General features: G+C 43.7%; 1 protein-coding gene across 1 annotated transcript in view; it reads right to left on the minus strand.

Annotated features, from left to right (window-relative positions):
• Window positions 1–5,512: 5,512 nt before the first annotated feature.
• The window catches only part of CNBD2 (cyclic nucleotide binding domain containing 2), a 66,343-nt gene continuing 53,809 nt past the window's right edge, over window positions 5,513–18,046 (minus strand). The window contains exons 13-14 of the mRNA XM_047068411.1: window positions 12,296–12,459; window positions 5,513–5,858 (exon numbers count right to left, since the gene is read on the minus strand). Of these exons, the coding sequence (XP_046924367.1) occupies window positions 5,540–5,858; window positions 12,296–12,459 (483 nt within the window). The 3' untranslated portion in view covers window positions 5,513–5,539. The remainder of the gene's footprint in view (window positions 5,859–12,295; window positions 12,460–18,046) is intronic.

Below are 18,046 nucleotides of genomic sequence, written 5' to 3' on the forward strand. Positions count from 1 at the left end.
TTAGGGAAATGCAAATCAAAACCACAATGAGATATCACCTCACAGCCATTAGGATGGCTACTAACAAAAAACAGTAACAAACATTGACATGCAGAAATTGGAGCCCTTGTGTACTATTGGTGGAACTGTGAAATGGTGCAGCTGCTATGCAAGACAGGATGACAGTGTCTCAAAAAATCAAAACTAGGACCACCACGTGAGTCCAGCAATCCCACTTCTGGGTATATATCCAAGAACATTGAGAGCAAGATCTTAAAGTGCTATCTGCACACTCATGTTCATAGCTGCATTATTCACAAAAGTCAAGAGGTGAAAGCAACTCAAATTTCCATGAATAGATGAATGGATAAGTAAAATGTGGAATATGCATGCTATGAATGTTTTTCAGCCTTAGAAGAGAAGGACATCTTATCACAATATGGATGAGCCTTGAGGACATTGTGCTAAGTGAAATAAGGCAGTTGCAAAATGACAAATACTGTACAATTCCACTCATATGGGGTATATCTAAATAGATTCAGAGACAGAAAGTAGAATGGTGGGAAGTGGCAAGAGGAATAGTTTAATGGGTATTCAGTTCAAATTTGCAAGATGATATGGATCTGAAGATCTGTTTCACAACAATGTAAATATGCTTAACACTACTGAACTACTCACCTAAAAACAAGATGGTAAATTTTACTTTTTTTTACCACAACATACATACATATACAGTATATATGATTTTCTAAATAAAAAGGGAATATGTATCAAAAGTGATTTTACAGTAGAGACATCATTTCAATCCAATAATCAAAGTTATCACCAGTAATGGGACACACTGAAATCTCACACCACTTGATAGCATCCAATGAAAAGGAGACAGAGCCACTTCTGTGGTTCCTGCCAAAGATGTATAACCTAGGTCTAATCATGAGAAAATACAAAACCAACCCAAATCAGAAGACATTCTATAAAGTAACTGGTCTATATAAGCTTCCAAAGTGTCTTAATAATCCATTTTCTTCTTGATTCTGAATTTTCTCTTGGGGGTGGGGAGGTTTTAGAAGTTGAAGGATAGGTAGGGCAAGACAATAGTGTGTGAAGAACACACACCAGACCCCAACAACTTTACAAATGATAGCAGTGAGGGGCGCCTGGGTGGCGCAGTCGGTTGGGCGTCCGACTTCAGCCAGGTCACAATCTCGCCGTCCGTGAGTTCGAGCCCCGCGTCGGGCTCTGGGCTGATGGCTCAGAGCCTGGAGCCTGTTTCCGATTCTGTGTCTCCCTCTCTCTCTGACCCTCCCCCGTTCATGCTCTGTCTCTCTCTGTCCCAAAAATAAATAAACGTTGAAAAAAAAATTAAAAAAAAAAAATGATAGCAGTGAGGCTCCAGAAAGAGAAGGAGCCTGGCTGAAGGCTACACAGCACACGTCCAGATGCACCACTTTTCCACAGCTATGTCCACAGGGCTAAAGCCCACAGCCTCCAGCAGCCATGAAAAACCCTTGTTCTAGCTTTGATGCTGCTTCCCAACCACCTAGAAACTACTCACCCTCATTGTCAGCTCTGAACCAGTGGTTACAAATTCTGCAACTCAGCACCCCTGTGGTTAAGCCCCTTAAATCCCCAAATAAAAAGGCCTCGTGGCAAAACGGCCTCTGGTGGTATCATGGGAGTTGTCAAGTGACCTGTCTCACCCCTGAGACTTTCCACAACTGGAAGGTACAATTTTTCCAGGAGTTGTATAAAAGGAATGAAGAATTTAAAGAATGTTTTTGCTTCCAATCCCAAGATGTGATCTTAAACACTTCCTATAACAAACTCTGGCAATGTCTCCTTGTGTTTATTTTTCAAATGGGTTTTTTTCATTTTCCCCCAAACAGTGGAAGCTGTTCATGCTAGGGCTATATTTTTGGCTCAAGTGGCCTGGGTGTGCCTCTCCAAGTATGACTATGCTTATTTACATATGGAAAATCATTCCAGAGGGTGATTATATTCTCTCAGACACAGTTGCAGGGTTGTGTGTACTGAATGGTGAAAACAGGTGGCTCATTTGGGATAGATGAGTAACGATGGTGTGGCAGCACACGCTGCAACTCTGCCTGGAAGGGCACTGGGTGCAGAGAGAACACATGCATTTCCTGGAACAACCACCTGGTAGCTGAGTGAGGTTTGACAAGGCTTTTGCCACTCTAGGCCTCAGGCTCCTCATCTGTCAAATGAGGATAATGCCAGGAAATGCTTTCAGGACAAGCCATAGCCTCTCTAGAGTGCCTCATGCAGTGCCTGGCACACAGCGGGTGCTCAATACCTGGGCCCAGGCCCTTCTACCTGGTGGCAGGTCACTGTGGGTTTCCTGAACCTTGGATCTGGGCCCAGGTGGGCAGTAAGGACCTCTGTGGCACTGAAAACAGTTTGTTGCTAACACTATACCAAGGGGTGTCATGTTTGCTCCTTTTGCACGAGCTTCTCTCCCAAATCATAATTTGTCCTCCCCTGCCTGATTCTGATCCCTGTTCCATGTTGCAGAGTGTATGTGAGGCAGCCTTAAGAACCACTGCTCATTCTGAAGCTCACGGCCTAGAAGCTGGGAGGCTCTCACACACTTAGAAGCAGCCACAAGCCTCCCCATACTGCCCCCACTCATTCTTCCAAACAGCACCCTCACCCACAGCACATGTTAGTGCTTTTGTTGACCTGCTCTGCTCTCTCCCTCCAACCTGCCCTTACATGTTGACATTAACCATTTCAGAAGAGTGTAGAGTTTGGGCAGGATGTCAACCAGGATGCCCCCCCTGCCCCCTCCCCCCACATCACTCAGGATGGCCTTTTGCACTGATTATGAAGACTTAGACTTCCAAAGATTCGGTTTCCTATTTCACTCTAAGGGAAAGAGAGTCTCTGGATGGCCAAATTGATCTCGGTCAAAAAGGTGCTAATAACATCTAACATGTATTGATCACTTACTGTGTACCAGGGACTTCACAAGTGTAACCCAAAAATAACTGGAGACCCATTCTCTGCTTGGTTACTGAATTCAAAGAAACAGCAGTACCACATAAAACCATAATTAAGAGCTACGCAAATGTTTACTTGGCTTCTTCAAGAAAATACCAAAGGAGAAACATATTCTCAATGCACAGAAAAGGTCTTTGAAAACCTTTTTAGACATATCTCATTCTCAAACTCTTCTGTCTGCTAAATGATGGCTTCAGAAAAAGCTCTGCTTTTGCTCTGCTCTCCTCAAGATTTCGAGAAGCCCAGCCCCCATGTTCTCCCTCTAGCACCCTCACTCCAGGGTTGCCCTTCTAGTCCATTTTCTCACCCGCCACTCCCCTGGAAAACATGTTCTACTTCCTATTCTGCAAGTTTTTTCTCTCACTTCCCAGGAAGCAGGGCCCTGGGGTCTGGGTGAATAAAATCCTACATCTTGCTACACATGTACCACCTCTTTTTTCTTTTTCTTTTTTTTAACCATTTGTCTAGTTCATGCACCACTTCTTTTAATCCTCAACAGCCATTAAATGGCAGAGCTGGGATCTTAACCCAAGGTCATCAGACTCTGTAGTCAGATGCTTAGCAAGATGGCTGTCACAGAATAAGCACTCAGTAATAAGTTTCTCACTCCTTCTCTGGTCATGTCATGTCATGTCTGCTCAAGAACCTTTAAGGGCTGTAGGGATCAGCAAACTATGGCCCGCAGGCCATTTATTTTTATAAATAAAGTTTTATTGGAACACTAAAGAAACTGTATGGCCTAAAAATCTAAAATAGTTATTATTTAGCCCTTTATAGAGCTTGCTGACTCCTAGCCTGGAGAATAAGAGAGGACAGAGACTGCCTCTTAATCTCTTTTGGATCTGCTATATAAACAAAGTATAGTATAGTATACTATATATTTGTATAGTATACAAAGTATAGTATAACAAAGCAAGTATAAACAAAAGTAAATAAACTTCAAATGAATGAATAAGATGTCCATACCTACATCTTGGAGCCACAGCCCTAAATGCAAAGACAGCCCTAAATATAGTCAGACACCCCAATTTACCTGGTCCCCAAACAGTGCCACCTCATCCTTGTAGGTCACAGACAGCCTTTTCAGAAATGCTGCAGGCATCACAGTCTCCTTGACCATCTGAAGCTATCAGAGAAGCCAGAGATGATGAGTCCACTACTTCTCTATTCTTTTACATCCACACCCTCTTCTGAAAGAAAAATTCCATACCCCTTCTTCTTTGCTGTGCAACATGAGAAGTTTTCTTTTAAATACAACAAACAAAATTATAATGTTGAATATGCTTTTCAAACTATACTCACCTCTTGTGAAAATCATTGATCTTGTCCAACTCGCTCACTTTGCCACTAGGGAAACAGGTGCAGGTGAAGGACTCAAGGTGCTCAAAGGGGTCCAGTGACATAGAAACAGAGCCAGGCTCTGTTCTCAGGTGTTCTTCCTAACCTGCTCCTTGCCACGTGGAGTAGGTGAGTGTGTGGGGTGGGGAGGGATGGGTGGAAGAGGGCTCCTGTCTCTCCCTGTGGCCCCAGGTCAGGCTCATGTGCTGCCGTGACCTCTACCAGGCCCCCAGTGCTCTCACAGCTAAACTATGGAGCTTCCCAAGGGAGAGAGGTGATTTGACCCAGTGTTACCAACAAAGAGAGCCAGCCCAGGTCACTAACAGGTAGCCACAGGTTTGGGACCCCTCAGAGGGGCCAAGGAGCCCTCTGTAAGTCCGACCTACCACCTTCTTATCTCTGGCTGCCTCTTCTCTCTCAGGCTGCTGGCTCCCCATCCTCAACACCCAGAATGCCTGCTCTTGTCATGCTGCCCATCTGTGTCTCTCGCTCCTTATACCTCCCACCCCCACCCCACCCCCAGTCACGCCTCCTCCAGTCTCTGGCAACGCCCTGTCAGAGGGGCTTGATGAGCACTGGCAAACCAGCAGCTTGTAGGTCCAACACAGCCCACGTATGTGTTTTGTTTGCCTAACATAGTATTTCAAAAACAATTTGAATTAGTTGCTCACATTTAAAAACCAGTAGGAATCACCTAAAATATTGGGTTTCTTGGTTCTCTTAAAAAATCTAAGGACTGTCAGTCAGGGGCCTGCATTATTTCCTGGCATGGCATCAATTGAGGAGAGGGAGCAGCTGTTCCATCTGGATGGGGAATGTGCACACCAGTCCCCACCATTGCCTGTTGCCTGCCCAGTCCTTCTGCTGCGCTCCTTTAGATGACCTGTGTGGCCTCTGCAAGGCATTTGAGTTTGCAAATGGTCTGGTCTTGCTCACTTTGATCTGAGCCCCTCTGTGCCTCCCGTCCATCTCACCCAGTAAGACCCTCCCACCCTGAAACCATCCCCAGTGCTTACCCCATCCACACCCAGCCTCCTGACCATCCACTAAGCCCCAAAAGTGTCAAGGGAGACAGTGCCTGAGCTGCTGCCCCCACACATCTCTCTGGACCCACAGCCCCCAGGAGGCCCCCACTCTAAGCCCCACAAGTCCCATGGTGGTCACTCAGGAAACATGGTGACCAACCCATCTTTTATTGGGTCTAAACAAGGACTCCTGCATTCTTATACTGAGGCAGGAGTTCTTGGATTTTGTACCGGGGGGCTGTGATGGCTTGGACAATCCTCAATGGGGGGAGGTATTTCTGGGGTGCCATAAAAATGGGATAACAAGGTTTAGTCTCCTTGTCGAGGCTACACAAATCCAGCACGAAACTCTTGGGGTTGTAGATCCCTTTCTTCTTGGGCCGGATTGGAATGAATGATGGACGCTGGCGAGGCTTCAGCAGCAGCCGCATCAGGTCCTTCCGAAAGATATTCCAGCTGTTCTCCTGGAGGAACTTCTGGCACATATCTTCATCACTGAAGGTAAGACACAGATGTTGACATTCCCACACCTGCTCCTCCTGTCCCCCCTGCCCCTCCAGCCTTGCCTCCTGCCATTCTTTCAATTCCTAAACATAGTGTGCTCCATCCCACCTGTGTGCCTCTTCCAGACTCCTCTCTGCCTTCTCTACCTTTCCACACTTTCTTCCCCTAGACCTGCACTGTCCCGTGCAGTGGCCATGAGCCACATGTGGCTACTAAGTCTGTGATATGTGGCCAATCTGAATGAGGGATGTGTTGTGAGTGTAAACTACACACCAGATTTCAAAGACTTAGAACAAAAACAAATGTAGAGAATCTCATTAAAAATGTTTATGTTGATTACGTGTTGAAATGGTAATATTTGAGATACACTGAATTCAATAAAATATATCTTAAAAGTTAATTACACTTCTTATAAAGTGGCTACTAAAAATTTAAATTATATAGGTAACCATTTTCCATCAAAGAAATGTAAATCAAAGCCACAATGAGATACCACTTATGCCCACTAGGATGGCTATAATTTAAAAAACAAAACAAACAAACAAACAAACAAACAAACAAAAACCGGATAGGGGTGCCTGGGTGGCCCAGTCAGTTAAGCATCCAACTCTTGCTTTTGGCTCTTGTCACGATCTCTCAGTTCATGAGATGGAGCCCCACACTGGTCTCTGCACTGACAGTGTGGAGCCTGCTTGGGATTCTCTCTCTCCCTCTCTCTCAGTCCCTCTCCTGCTCATGCATGCATGCATACACATGCATATATACTCTATCTCTCTCTCAAAATAAATAAAGTTAAAAAATAGATAAAAATGTGTAATAAAGTAGAGATATCAAAACAAGGGTTCTGGTACATTGCTGATGGGAAGGTAAACTGGTGCAGCCACTTTGGATAAGAGTCTGGCAGTTCCTCAAAGGTTAAACAGAGTTAACTTACCCAGCAATTTCATCTGGTATAAACCCAAGAAAAATGAAAACCTTTGTCCATGTAAAACCTTGCACAAGAACGTTCACAGCAGCATTATTCATCATGGCCAAAAAGTGGAAACAACCCAACATCCATCCACTGAGGAGTGGATGAAGTGTGATAGGTACATGCTATGGAATATTATTTGACAACAAAAAGGAATGACAATAAACAGTATATGCTACAACATGGATGAAACCTGAAAACATAATGCTAAGAAGCTAGTCACAAAAGACCATACATTGAATGATCCCATTTACACAAAATGTCCTGAACAGGCAAATCTATAGAGACAGAAAGTAGATTGGTAGCTGCCTTGGACTGGTCTTGGTGCCCTGGCTCTACTCCATCGCCTTCCCTCATAGCATGGGAGGGGGAAAAGAGTGGGGGAAGGGGAGTGGGCTCAGCACTCATTGGTTTATTTCCTTCTGAGACCACAGCAAGGCAAGGGCATGTTCTATTTCTGTTGACTTGCCTACACTCTCACCTAGGAAGCAAGCCTAATAAGTCACTAACAAATTAGAACATTCTTCCAGCTACATTATATTGACCAGAAGAGAGTCAACTTTGATCCATAGACACCAACTCAGTAAAAAACCCAGAGGTCAGAATGGGCTACTAGCTAGGCCTGTTGGTCTCAGTGGTGTGTCAGAGTCAGCCCCTCTCAGCTCAGAGTGCTAATGACATGCAACTCTCCTCAAGCCCATGTTCAGTGACACAGGGTTAGGAGCTCAAAATTGGCCATAGTGGGAGTATACACACCACAGAAATCAGTAAACACTTCAAATCAGGCTTACTTCCCACCCACCTCCCAAAGAGTCAGTTGTTAAACATTCCCCAGCACAGCACTGGATAGTCTCCACTTAAAAAGTTCCACTAACTCCTGATTTCTTCCATAATAAAAACAACAATATCCAACTCTGACTTAGCACGTCTCACGGGCCAAGCACTTTACTCGCTAACTCGTGTAATCCTCACAACCACCATATTTCAGAAACATGGAAACTGGGGTTCAAAGATGCTACAGGACTCACCAAAACCTATGAGGGGCAAGCATGTGATTATAGATTCTTAGGGGGAGGGGTCTCTTTTTTTGCGGGGAGGGGGGGGACCCAGAGTCCAAGTTAAGACAGACAAGATTCCTTGATGCTGATGGGTCATGTTGATTTCTAGTTTAGTTTTTCACAAAACAGGGTAGCTCTTCTAAAAGCCTCAGCTTTGTGCAGGGGATTTAGTTTCATGTGTCCCTGCAGGTGTAAAATTCCAGCCCCTGATGCCCTTAACCCCGAGTCCAGCCCACTCCCGCCAGGCAATCCCACACTAGATCACACTCCGTGCTTTGGCTTTTAGGCGCTACTTCCTTTCGGCCCTTGGAGATTTCCCTTCTGTCTTGGGAACTCAGCTATATACTCATTACATTCCCCACAGCCCTCCCTACGCCTTCCAGGGGGAGATGTGTCAGGTTATCTAGCCTGTGGCATTCACAGGACAGGTATCCCATGGGCACTGACTGTCATCTTCAGGATGTCACGTCCCCTTTCTGGGGCTTCACAGTCCTCAATTACAACATGGAGGATTTGAGCTAGATAATGGATATGTTTTCTGCCTGCTTTAGCAGTCTAGAAACCAGGAGTTCAAACACTGAATGAATAAGCCAGAATTCCGTCTGTCAGCATTGCGGATCACTGCAGCGGAGTGCTGACTGGACAGCACAGATGCTGAGTGCTCAAACATCTGCCACCCTCTTCAAGTCCACGGAAACCTTTTCTGAATTTCAATTCTATAGGCATTAACTGATACCCATCATATGCCAAGCATCACTTGAGGATCTAGTTCTCCTAAAATCCTTTTTTTTGAGTAGGTGGCTCTAACTATTGGTTGTGCACAGGAATTGGAGAATTGTGGCATCTTTGAACTGCAAGGGACAACCAGTGCTTCTCAACTTGTTTTTCGCACAAAACTGCCCCAATTTGGGCCATATCTACATATCACCTGTTCTTTAATTTATTAATAACTTTTCTTAAATCTGCCATGTTTCTTTTACTTAAATATTTACTTTGGCCTTATTCTCAGCAACAAGATCTGTCAAACCATGAGTTTAGTGAACTAGTCATGTTTTTCTTTTTCTTTTTAAAAAATTTTTGTTTATTTATTTATTTTGAGAGAGACACAGTACAAGTTGGGGAGGGACAGACAGAGAGGGAGACAGAGAATCCCAAGCAGGCTCCATACCATCAGCACGGAGCCCGACATGGAGCTTGAACCCATGAAATTGCGAGGTCATGACCTGAGCCGAAATCAAGAGTTGGACACCCAACCAACTGAGCCACCCAGGTGACCCATCATGTTGTTTCTCTAATTCATATTAGAATAAGTACATAGCTGTGAAAGCTAAAAATGTCAATTAGTATACCAGCTAAAATCGTCTTGTAAATCTTCTGTGCATATGTTCCATACTTGGGAAGAGACACTGGTCTAGTCTCATTTTCTTGTTTTGCAGAATGAAGTTTGACTCTGCGGAGAGGAGAAATGACCTATCCAAAGTCATACAGATCCCACATTGAATTCTTTCACATGCTTATTGGACATGGCTGCAGTAACTCTACAGATCTGCTTGCCTTCACACCTCCTTTTTCCTTACCACTAGGAACCACCTGCTTCCACACCTGTCAGCAAAACCATGTCTGACCGCAAGAAAAGAGAAAAGGGGGAGGATGCGAAATTGCATAATCGGTATAATCTCCATTATGAAACTTTGTGCACCTGAATGATAAATGCATATTTGGCACATATCCATGTAGCAAAAAAAAAAAAAATACATACAGTAAAAGGAAATACACAAAATGCTAACATGGGGTTGTTGGAGGATTGCAAATGGTTCTAGTTTTCACTTTTTAAAACACTCAGCATTTCCAGTTTTCTGCAGTGAGAATGCTTTATTCATACACTCATTCATTCATTCATTCATTCATTTATTGTATACCTACCCTGTACTGGGTACTGCATAGGTAGATGTCAGACATGAAGGGCAGGGAAAGCCCAGTCCACGCCTTCATGAAGCAATTAATCAAGTGATGGGGAAAGAACTGTACAAACTACCCAGCTCTAAACAGTTACAGTTCAATACAATGGTCAATGGCAGAGCCCTGTAGAGAGTATCAGGAAGGGGTATTTACGCCAACCTGGGTTAGTCAGGGAAGCCTTCCTGGAGGAGATGAATCTTAAAGAATGAGCAGGAATTTATCAGAAAAAAGAGTGGCAAGACTAGGGGATGGAATTTCAGGCAGAAGGGGCAGCATTGGCAAAGTCAAATATATACAGGGTCCAGGAGGCAATCTGCCTGAGCTGCCAGAGTGGGTTACAGGTGGCCAGAAGTGCTGCAGGGGAGGTGAAGGGTCACACCATGAAGGGTCACATACCCGGCACTGAGTCTGCTTATCCATAAGCAGTGAGATGCCACTGAAAGGTTTTAAGGAGTTTAACATGGCCAGATTTGGGTTTTCGCAAGAGCACAGTATGCAGAAAGGATCTAGTGGTGAGGAGGTGGAGGGAGGGGGCCCAGTGGTAAGACCAGGAGTCTAAGCTGAGGGCCCCAACGTGGGGATACAGAGCATGTCACCCAGGGAGGTGAACAAGATCCACTGGGTTGTGTGAAAAAAATAGTAGGACCTCATTCATATTTACTTTTGTCTTATTTCTTAAAGATCTATTTCGGTACGTCAATAATGTATATATTAGTACAGCAATATATGTATATAACAATAATAATTAATACATGTTATTCATATTCACATATATATTCTAGGGGGTATATACTCAAACACTTTTTAGTAATAACAGTGTGAGATAAAAATAGTTTTGCAGGGCGCCTGGGTGGCTTGGTCGGTTAAGCGTCCGACTTCGGCTCAGGTCATGATCTCACAGTCCGTGAGTTTGAGCCCCGCGTCAGGCTCTGTGCTGATAGCTCAGAGCCTGGAGCCTGTTTCAGATTCTGTGTCTCCCTCTCTCTCTGCCTCTTCCCTGTTCATGCTCTGTCTCTCCCTGTCTCAAAAATAAATAAATGTTAAAAAAAAATTCAAAATTGTTTTGCAACTACTGGTCCAGTTAATTTTTACATAAAAAAATAAAGGTTTTTTTTCATGTTATATAAGTGTTCACTCTGGAAAATTTGAAAACAAGGGAAAAGTAAAAAATAAATCTTTTTATCAAATCTTTCAAGATAGATATTAATTTTTTTAATTTTAAAAGTAATATATCATCATTACCAAACATTTGGAGAATAAAGAGAAAAACTTCACTTGGAATGCCAGTATCCTGACAACAACTTTTAAAAAATATTTCTTTTCTTCCCTCATTATAAAAGCAATGCATATGCATTGCAGAAACAAATGTGAGAAGAATATGTAACGATAACTAGGAAGTACCTTTTAGTCTCACCTTCCAGACAGAATGACTCTTACAAATTTGTCAGTATTACAGAGGTTACCATTTTTGCTATTTCCTTCTAGATTTTTCTCTTGTGTTTTACAAAGACATAGCCATAGTATATATACAAGTTTGCACCTTGTCCTTTTCATGTATCATTATATCATCTATTTAACTTCCTGCTACAGAGCCATTAAATTTACAAATAAAAACATTTTTTTAAAGTTTATTTATTTTTGAGAGAGCACAAGCGGGGGAGGGGCAGAGAGAGGGGGACTGAGGATCCAAAGTGGATTCTGGGCTGATAGCAGTGAGCCCAATGTAGAGCTTGAACCCACGAATCACAAGATCATGACCTGAGCTGAAGTTAGATGTTCAATTGACTGAGCCACCCAGGCAACCTAAACTTACATTTAAAAAAAAATTCTAAGCACTTATTTATTTTTGAGAGACAGAGAGAGACAGAGCATGAGCAGGGAAGGGTCAGAGAGAGAGGGAAACACAGAATCTGAAGCAGGCTCCAGGCTCCCAGCTGTCAGCACAGAGCCCAACGCAAGGCTCGAATCCACAAACCATGAGATCATGACCTGAGCTGAAGTCTGACACTAAATTGACTGAGCCACTTAGGTGCCCCTAAACTTAACAATTTTTTCAATAAAATGGTTATGCTCTATAAAAGAAATGCACCACAATTTCTAAACTATCCCCATAGTATGACATGTGTGGTGGTGGTAGTGGTTTTTCTATTATGAATATGGCTGCCATAAACATGTTAGCACAGGTAGCTTTTCACATAATTTAATTATATGAAGATAAATTCACAGGTAGACCTTTACTTCAAAGGGTATGGTCCTGGAAACATAATGCTAAAATTATTATCAAAAGGATTGAGACAATTTAGGGGGTACTAACAACTACCGGTCTCATTCCCCCCTTTTCAGCACTAGATATTAGCACTTTTTTCTTACTTTTACTAAAATAATAGGCAAAAACTTGTTTATTCAATCTAATGGGATGTATGCACATTTCCAGCACTGACCTGGGGTACTTGATCTGGAATCTGTACAACTTCTCTTTTACCTCGCTGTCAATCAGTTCCCAAAATTTTTCTCTCCTTATCCGTATCACCTCGGCTCCCAGGCTCACAAGGACCAGGGGCCGCATGTCACGCTGGTTCTCCGGGAGGAGGATCTGGTGAAGGCCCTGGAGAACAGAAGTCCCAGAAAGCTCAACCTCAGAGACCGTCCACTTCTACCAGCAGATTTTCTAGATGGGAAAAACGAGGCCCCACAAAGCAGACGAATCCCTCTGGGGACCATTCTGCAAGTGATAGGGGAAAGTCCAGGGTTCCTTTTGCTACATGACATCAAAGTCCTCTGGCTGATCAGGTTAGAAGAGTCTGTAGGCTCTTTGTCAGTGTCCAGCTCCATGCAGTCTTTCTAAGAATCACACTCAGGCAGTCCCTCTTCAGGGCATAGCATTTCACAAGGTTTCCCCAATGTCCAATCTCAACTCTTGTGTCAAGTGAAGGCATTTTCTCTTCCTTGGGACAATGACAGAATTCAAACAGCAAGTCTTCCCCTTCTAAATCTTCCCTTTTGCAGCCACCACACCCTCCCCTGTCTTTTCTGCAGGCCTCCGTGTGTAGTAACTCATATGAAACTCTCACAATCACCCCATGAGGTGGGTCCTATTGTTATCCTCATTTTACAGGGGATGCTGTGAGGTTAAGAAACATGTCCAACATCCCACAGCATGGAGGCAATAAAGCTAGGATTGGAACTCAAGGGGTCTGTCTTCAGAGTCCATGCTTCTAACCACTATACTCTGAGGAAACTGAGGCACAAAGAGGCTAAGTAACTTGCCCAAGGACAGAAAGACGTGGAGGCAGGATTTGAACCCAGTGATCTGTTCAGGGACCTACTGAAGGCAGCATTGTCGGCGAGTACTCTCATCCACCCTCAACCCAGCCCACACACACCAGCCAGTTAGGTTTTTTTTCTGCCTACACCTTTCAAATATCTTCCCAGGGCACCCAGGATAAAGTAAAACTCCTCATTGTGACCCCCAAGACCTGGCCTATCTCACCCTTACCCCGCTCTCCAGCTTGGCCTCATGCCACCCTGCCTTGTTTACTCTGTTCCAGCTGTGCTGCCCTCCCTTCTGGTCCCCTTGAGACACCAAACTCCTTTTGGCCTCAGGCTTTGAGCTTACTATTCTCATTCTGGAACATTCTTACCCCAGGCTGTCTACAGCTTGTCCTTTTCACCATTCAGGTCTCAGCTTACACATCACTTCCTCAGAGTGGGCTTCCTTGATCGCTCCATTTAAGAAACCCACCCACCCACCCCCAGCCCAACTTTCTATTCCATTCCTAGCAGCAATTTACAACATTTTATGTTTGCTAATTTATCTGTTTATTGTCTGTCCCCAGACTAGATCATGAGCCCCATGAGGGCAGGAAGGATGTCAGTTTACTTGCCCACACCAGCACTTTGGGCCATGGTTAGTGTACGGTAGATGCTTAAGAACTATCTGCTGAATTAATGCTCAAATGGGGTCACAGAACATTTCAGTTAGCAGCTCACCCAGGTGAGTTTCCTCATTTTCTGATGAGGACACACAACATTCAGAGAGGTAAAGTGATTTGCTCAAGCTGGCTAATTAGAAGCAAAATGAAGATAAGGACCTCCTGCCCTTCACCCCAATCTGGCATATCCTGTCTGCCCAATCTGAGGCCTCAGTCTGTCTGTTCTGTCTGTTCTGGAGAATCTGGCTCCCCTACACCTCTTGGCTCAAAACAGAGCAGGCCCCAACTTCCACTGTTTCCAGGATTGAACCAGCTTTATGTTCCTGCTTCCCAGCTTAGACAAACGTGATCTCCTAGGTGAATACACAGGCACAGCTATCACTATTCATTCTTCTACAAATGAAGCCAGGGCCTTGAAAGCAGGGAGAACAGAGTCTTACCGAAGACACATCAGGCATTTTCACCACAAGAGGCATGTAACACATATGTGGGGAGGCTTCTATGTGCTGAGCCCTGTGTTGGGTCTTTACTCGGAGTCCCACCCAAAGCCTTCTAGGACTTCCAAGAGAATCAAAGCCAAGGTCCCTATTACAGCATTGCAGGCCCTTGACAACACAGACTGTGCCCTTCTTGTTCCATCTTACATAGCCTCCACTGCTGTCACCATCTACCCAACCGGGCACCCCCTTTCTGCCCTTTGGTGCCTCCATTAGGCTCAGGGTGCCCAGCATCCCCAGCTGCTCTGCCTGGAGATATGCAAGGCTGCACTCACAGACCAGGTGCTGGCCTCAGGAGCCCGGTGTTCAGTCCTGAGTGCCTTATTCAGAAACGTGAATGCACCGCAGTGTAGTAAACCACAAGAGGGCTGGAAACCACATCACATGAAAACTGTCTGAAGGGATGGAGGATGTTTTGACTGAATAAGAAAATAATTAATGGGGCATTGGTACTGTGCCTGGCTCCAGAAATGTTGAATGAAAAACAAAATGGCATTCTTTAAATATCTAAGGGGACATCATGTGGCAAGGAAGCTGATTTCTTCTGTTTGTTCTTGGGGTTGCGGGGGGTGGGGAAAGGTTGGGGGAGGAGCTAGTTAAAAACTGCACAAGGCAGAGTTTTGCAGAACAAAAGGAGGAGCTTGGAAATATTCCATCAGCCTTGAGGGAGGGCCATGTTAGGGACTAGGGCTCCCACGCAGCAGTGGCTGGCCTTCCGAGCATTAAGAGCCTACTACAACATGGGGTGACAAGGGCATGAAGAGGACCCTGGAGATACTGTTAACTGAGGAACAGCAGTAAGGACATGTTGAGAGAGCAGCTCTCTAGACTATGATGACCACACACAGGATGATGACCACACATGGGGCTTCAGAAGACAGCCCCTCCCCCAGCACACGGAGGCCCATTACTACTCACCAGAAAGCCCTCGTGCCCTCTCTTGGCTGTTCACCTGCTGCCCAGCTCCCACAATGATTAACTCGTGGCCAAACGTGTTTCATCCATATGCTCCCCACTCCCTCAACTATTGGATAGTTATATTTTTAATAGACTTTATTTTTTAGAACAATTTAGATTTAGAAGAATTGAGAAGAAAGGACAGAGTTCCCATATACCCTCTACCCAGTTTCCTCTATTATTAATGTCTTACATTAGTAAAATACCTTTGTTATGGTTAATGAACCAGTATCGCTGCATTATTATTAACTCAGGTCAAGGAGTTATTTGGATTTCATTTTTTTACCCAATCCTTTTCCTGTTCCAGGATCCTATGCAAGACACATACTCCATTTATTCTCTTCTCCTTAGGCTCCTCTTGGCTGGGGCAGTTTCTCAGACTTATCTGATTTATGATGACCTTGACAGCTATTGAGGAGTACCGGTCAAGTATTTTGTATGATACCCAGCTTTTTGAACTTGTCTGATTAGTTCCCATTATTAGATGGGGATTGTGGCTTGTTGGGAAGAGGACCATGGACATAAAGTGCCATCCTCATCACATCACATTCCTGTTTCATCATATTAAGGGACATACTATCAACACAATTTAACTGTGGAGGTTGGCTAAGGTTGTGTTTCTCAGGTTCCTCCATTGTAAAGTTACTCTTCCCCCTCTCCCTTTCCATACTGTACTCCTTAGAAGGAAGTCACTATGTGCAGCCCACACCCAAGGAACGGGGAGTTATGCATCCTCTGCTTTACAGCCAAGTATCTATGTAAATCATTTGGAATTCTTCTGAATGGGAGATTGGGTAAAAAAAGGAAATCCAAATAATTCCTTGACCTGAGTTAATAATAATAATGCACCGATATTGGTTCATTAACTATAACAAAGATATTTTACTAGTGTAAGACATTAATAATAGAGGAAACTGGGTAGAGGGCATATGGGAACTCTGTATTATCTTCTCAATTCTTCTAAGTCTAAAGTCTAAGTCTAAGTCTTTATTAATTTATTCATTATACCAGTATGTACTCAGGGATATTTACTGTATACTTTGGGTTATAACCCAATACTATTTTATTTTGTTGCTCAAATCGTTCCAGCTTTGACCACTGGGAGCTCTTTCAGTTGATACCTGTGTCCCTTTGATAGGCCTGCCACAATCAATGTAGTGTTTTTGCCCAATACTTCCTTACTCCCTGGCACTACAAAATGCTCCAGGCCCATCTAGTCTATTTCCTGCCCTAGTCCTAGAATCAATCATTTTCCAAGAAGCCTTGTTCCTCTTTTTTATTTATCTATTTATTTACTTATAATTTTTTTTAAGAGAGAGAGGGGGTTGGGTGGGGTGGGGTGTTGGGGAGGGAGGGAGACACAGAATCCAAAGCAGGCTCTGCACTATTGCCCTATGCTGGGCTCAAATCCTCAAACCATGAGATCATGACCTGAGCCAAAGTCAGATGCTTAACTGACTGAGTCACCCAGGTGCCCCAAAACTTTGTTCCTCTTAATAAAGAATGGTATTAGAAACCAAGATCAGGGTGCTAGGAGTGCTCACTGCTACTGGAGTGTCATTTCTTTTAGGCCCTGTCAGCTGACAGACCAAAAGATACATATTGATACACATATCTATAAATATTTCCACGTGTAACCATCTGTATTTATATTAAGCTACATAGGGGTTCATACTAATGTCTTCAACTAATCCATTACCACATGGATCATTCTAGCCTCCTCCTTGTTTATCTGTAAATTTCTACTCCAGTGGTGAGAAATCTGGCTGCCATGATCTGCCATTCACTTACTGAATTGATCCATTTCAGTACACAGTATCAGAACTGTTAAGCATCCACCCATGGGTAATAACTTTATCAACTAGAGTACAGTGCTCATGTGCAATTTCTTCAGTTTTCCATATCACAGAACCCAGTCACCTCCAATGTTACATAGGTCAGCACCTTTTTCTCCCACCCTCTTCCTGAGGTTTTTTCACATGTTTGTAATACCATTAGATTCTCTGGTCATAGTCTGCATTCCCTCATGGGATCCTCTGCCTCCTAAATAACTTTTTTGTTGTTGTTTTCACAAACTGTATACATTAAGGTTCACTCTCTGTGCTGTAAAGTTCTATGGATCTTGTCAAATGCTTAAGGTTTTGTACCCAGCATTATGGTTTCATACAGAATAATTTTACTGTCCTAACAATCCTCTGTGCTTTACCTATTCATCCCTCTCCCTGAACTCCAAACCTCTGGCAACCACTGATCACTATTTCTATAGTCATCCCTTTTCCAGCATGTCATACAATTGGAATATAGAATACTTAATCTTGGGGCGCCTGGGTGGCTTGGTCGGTTAAGCGTCCGACTTCGGCTCAGGTCATGATCTCATGGTCCGTGAGTTCGAGCTCCACGTCGGGCTCTGTGCTGACACCTCAGAGCCTGGAGCCTGTTTCGGATTCTGTGTCTCCCTCTCTCTCTGCTCCTCCCCTGTTCATGCTCTGTCTCTCTCTGTCTCAAAAATAAATAAACGTTAAAAAAAATAAAAAAAAAATAGAATACTTCATCTTTTCATACAGGCTTCTTTCACTTAAAATAGCCATTTAGATTTCCTCCATGTCTTTTCATAGCTTGATAGTTCATTTATTTTTATCTATGAACAATATTTCATTGTATGGACCTACCAGTTTGCTTATATTAACTTGTATATTAACATACAAATTTTTTTTTTCAACGTTTTTTATTTATTTTTGGGACAGAACGAGACAGAGCATGAACGGGGGAGGGGCAGAGAGAGAGGGAGACACAGAATCAGAAACAG

This window comes from Lynx rufus, unplaced genomic scaffold, assembly GCF_022079265.1.
Source record: "Lynx rufus isolate CCGP_SWC_20201006 ecotype Redwood Valley unplaced genomic scaffold, mLynRuf1.p SCAF_8, whole genome shotgun sequence".
In the NCBI taxonomy this organism is placed as follows: Eukaryota; Metazoa; Chordata; class Mammalia; order Carnivora; family Felidae; genus Lynx; species Lynx rufus.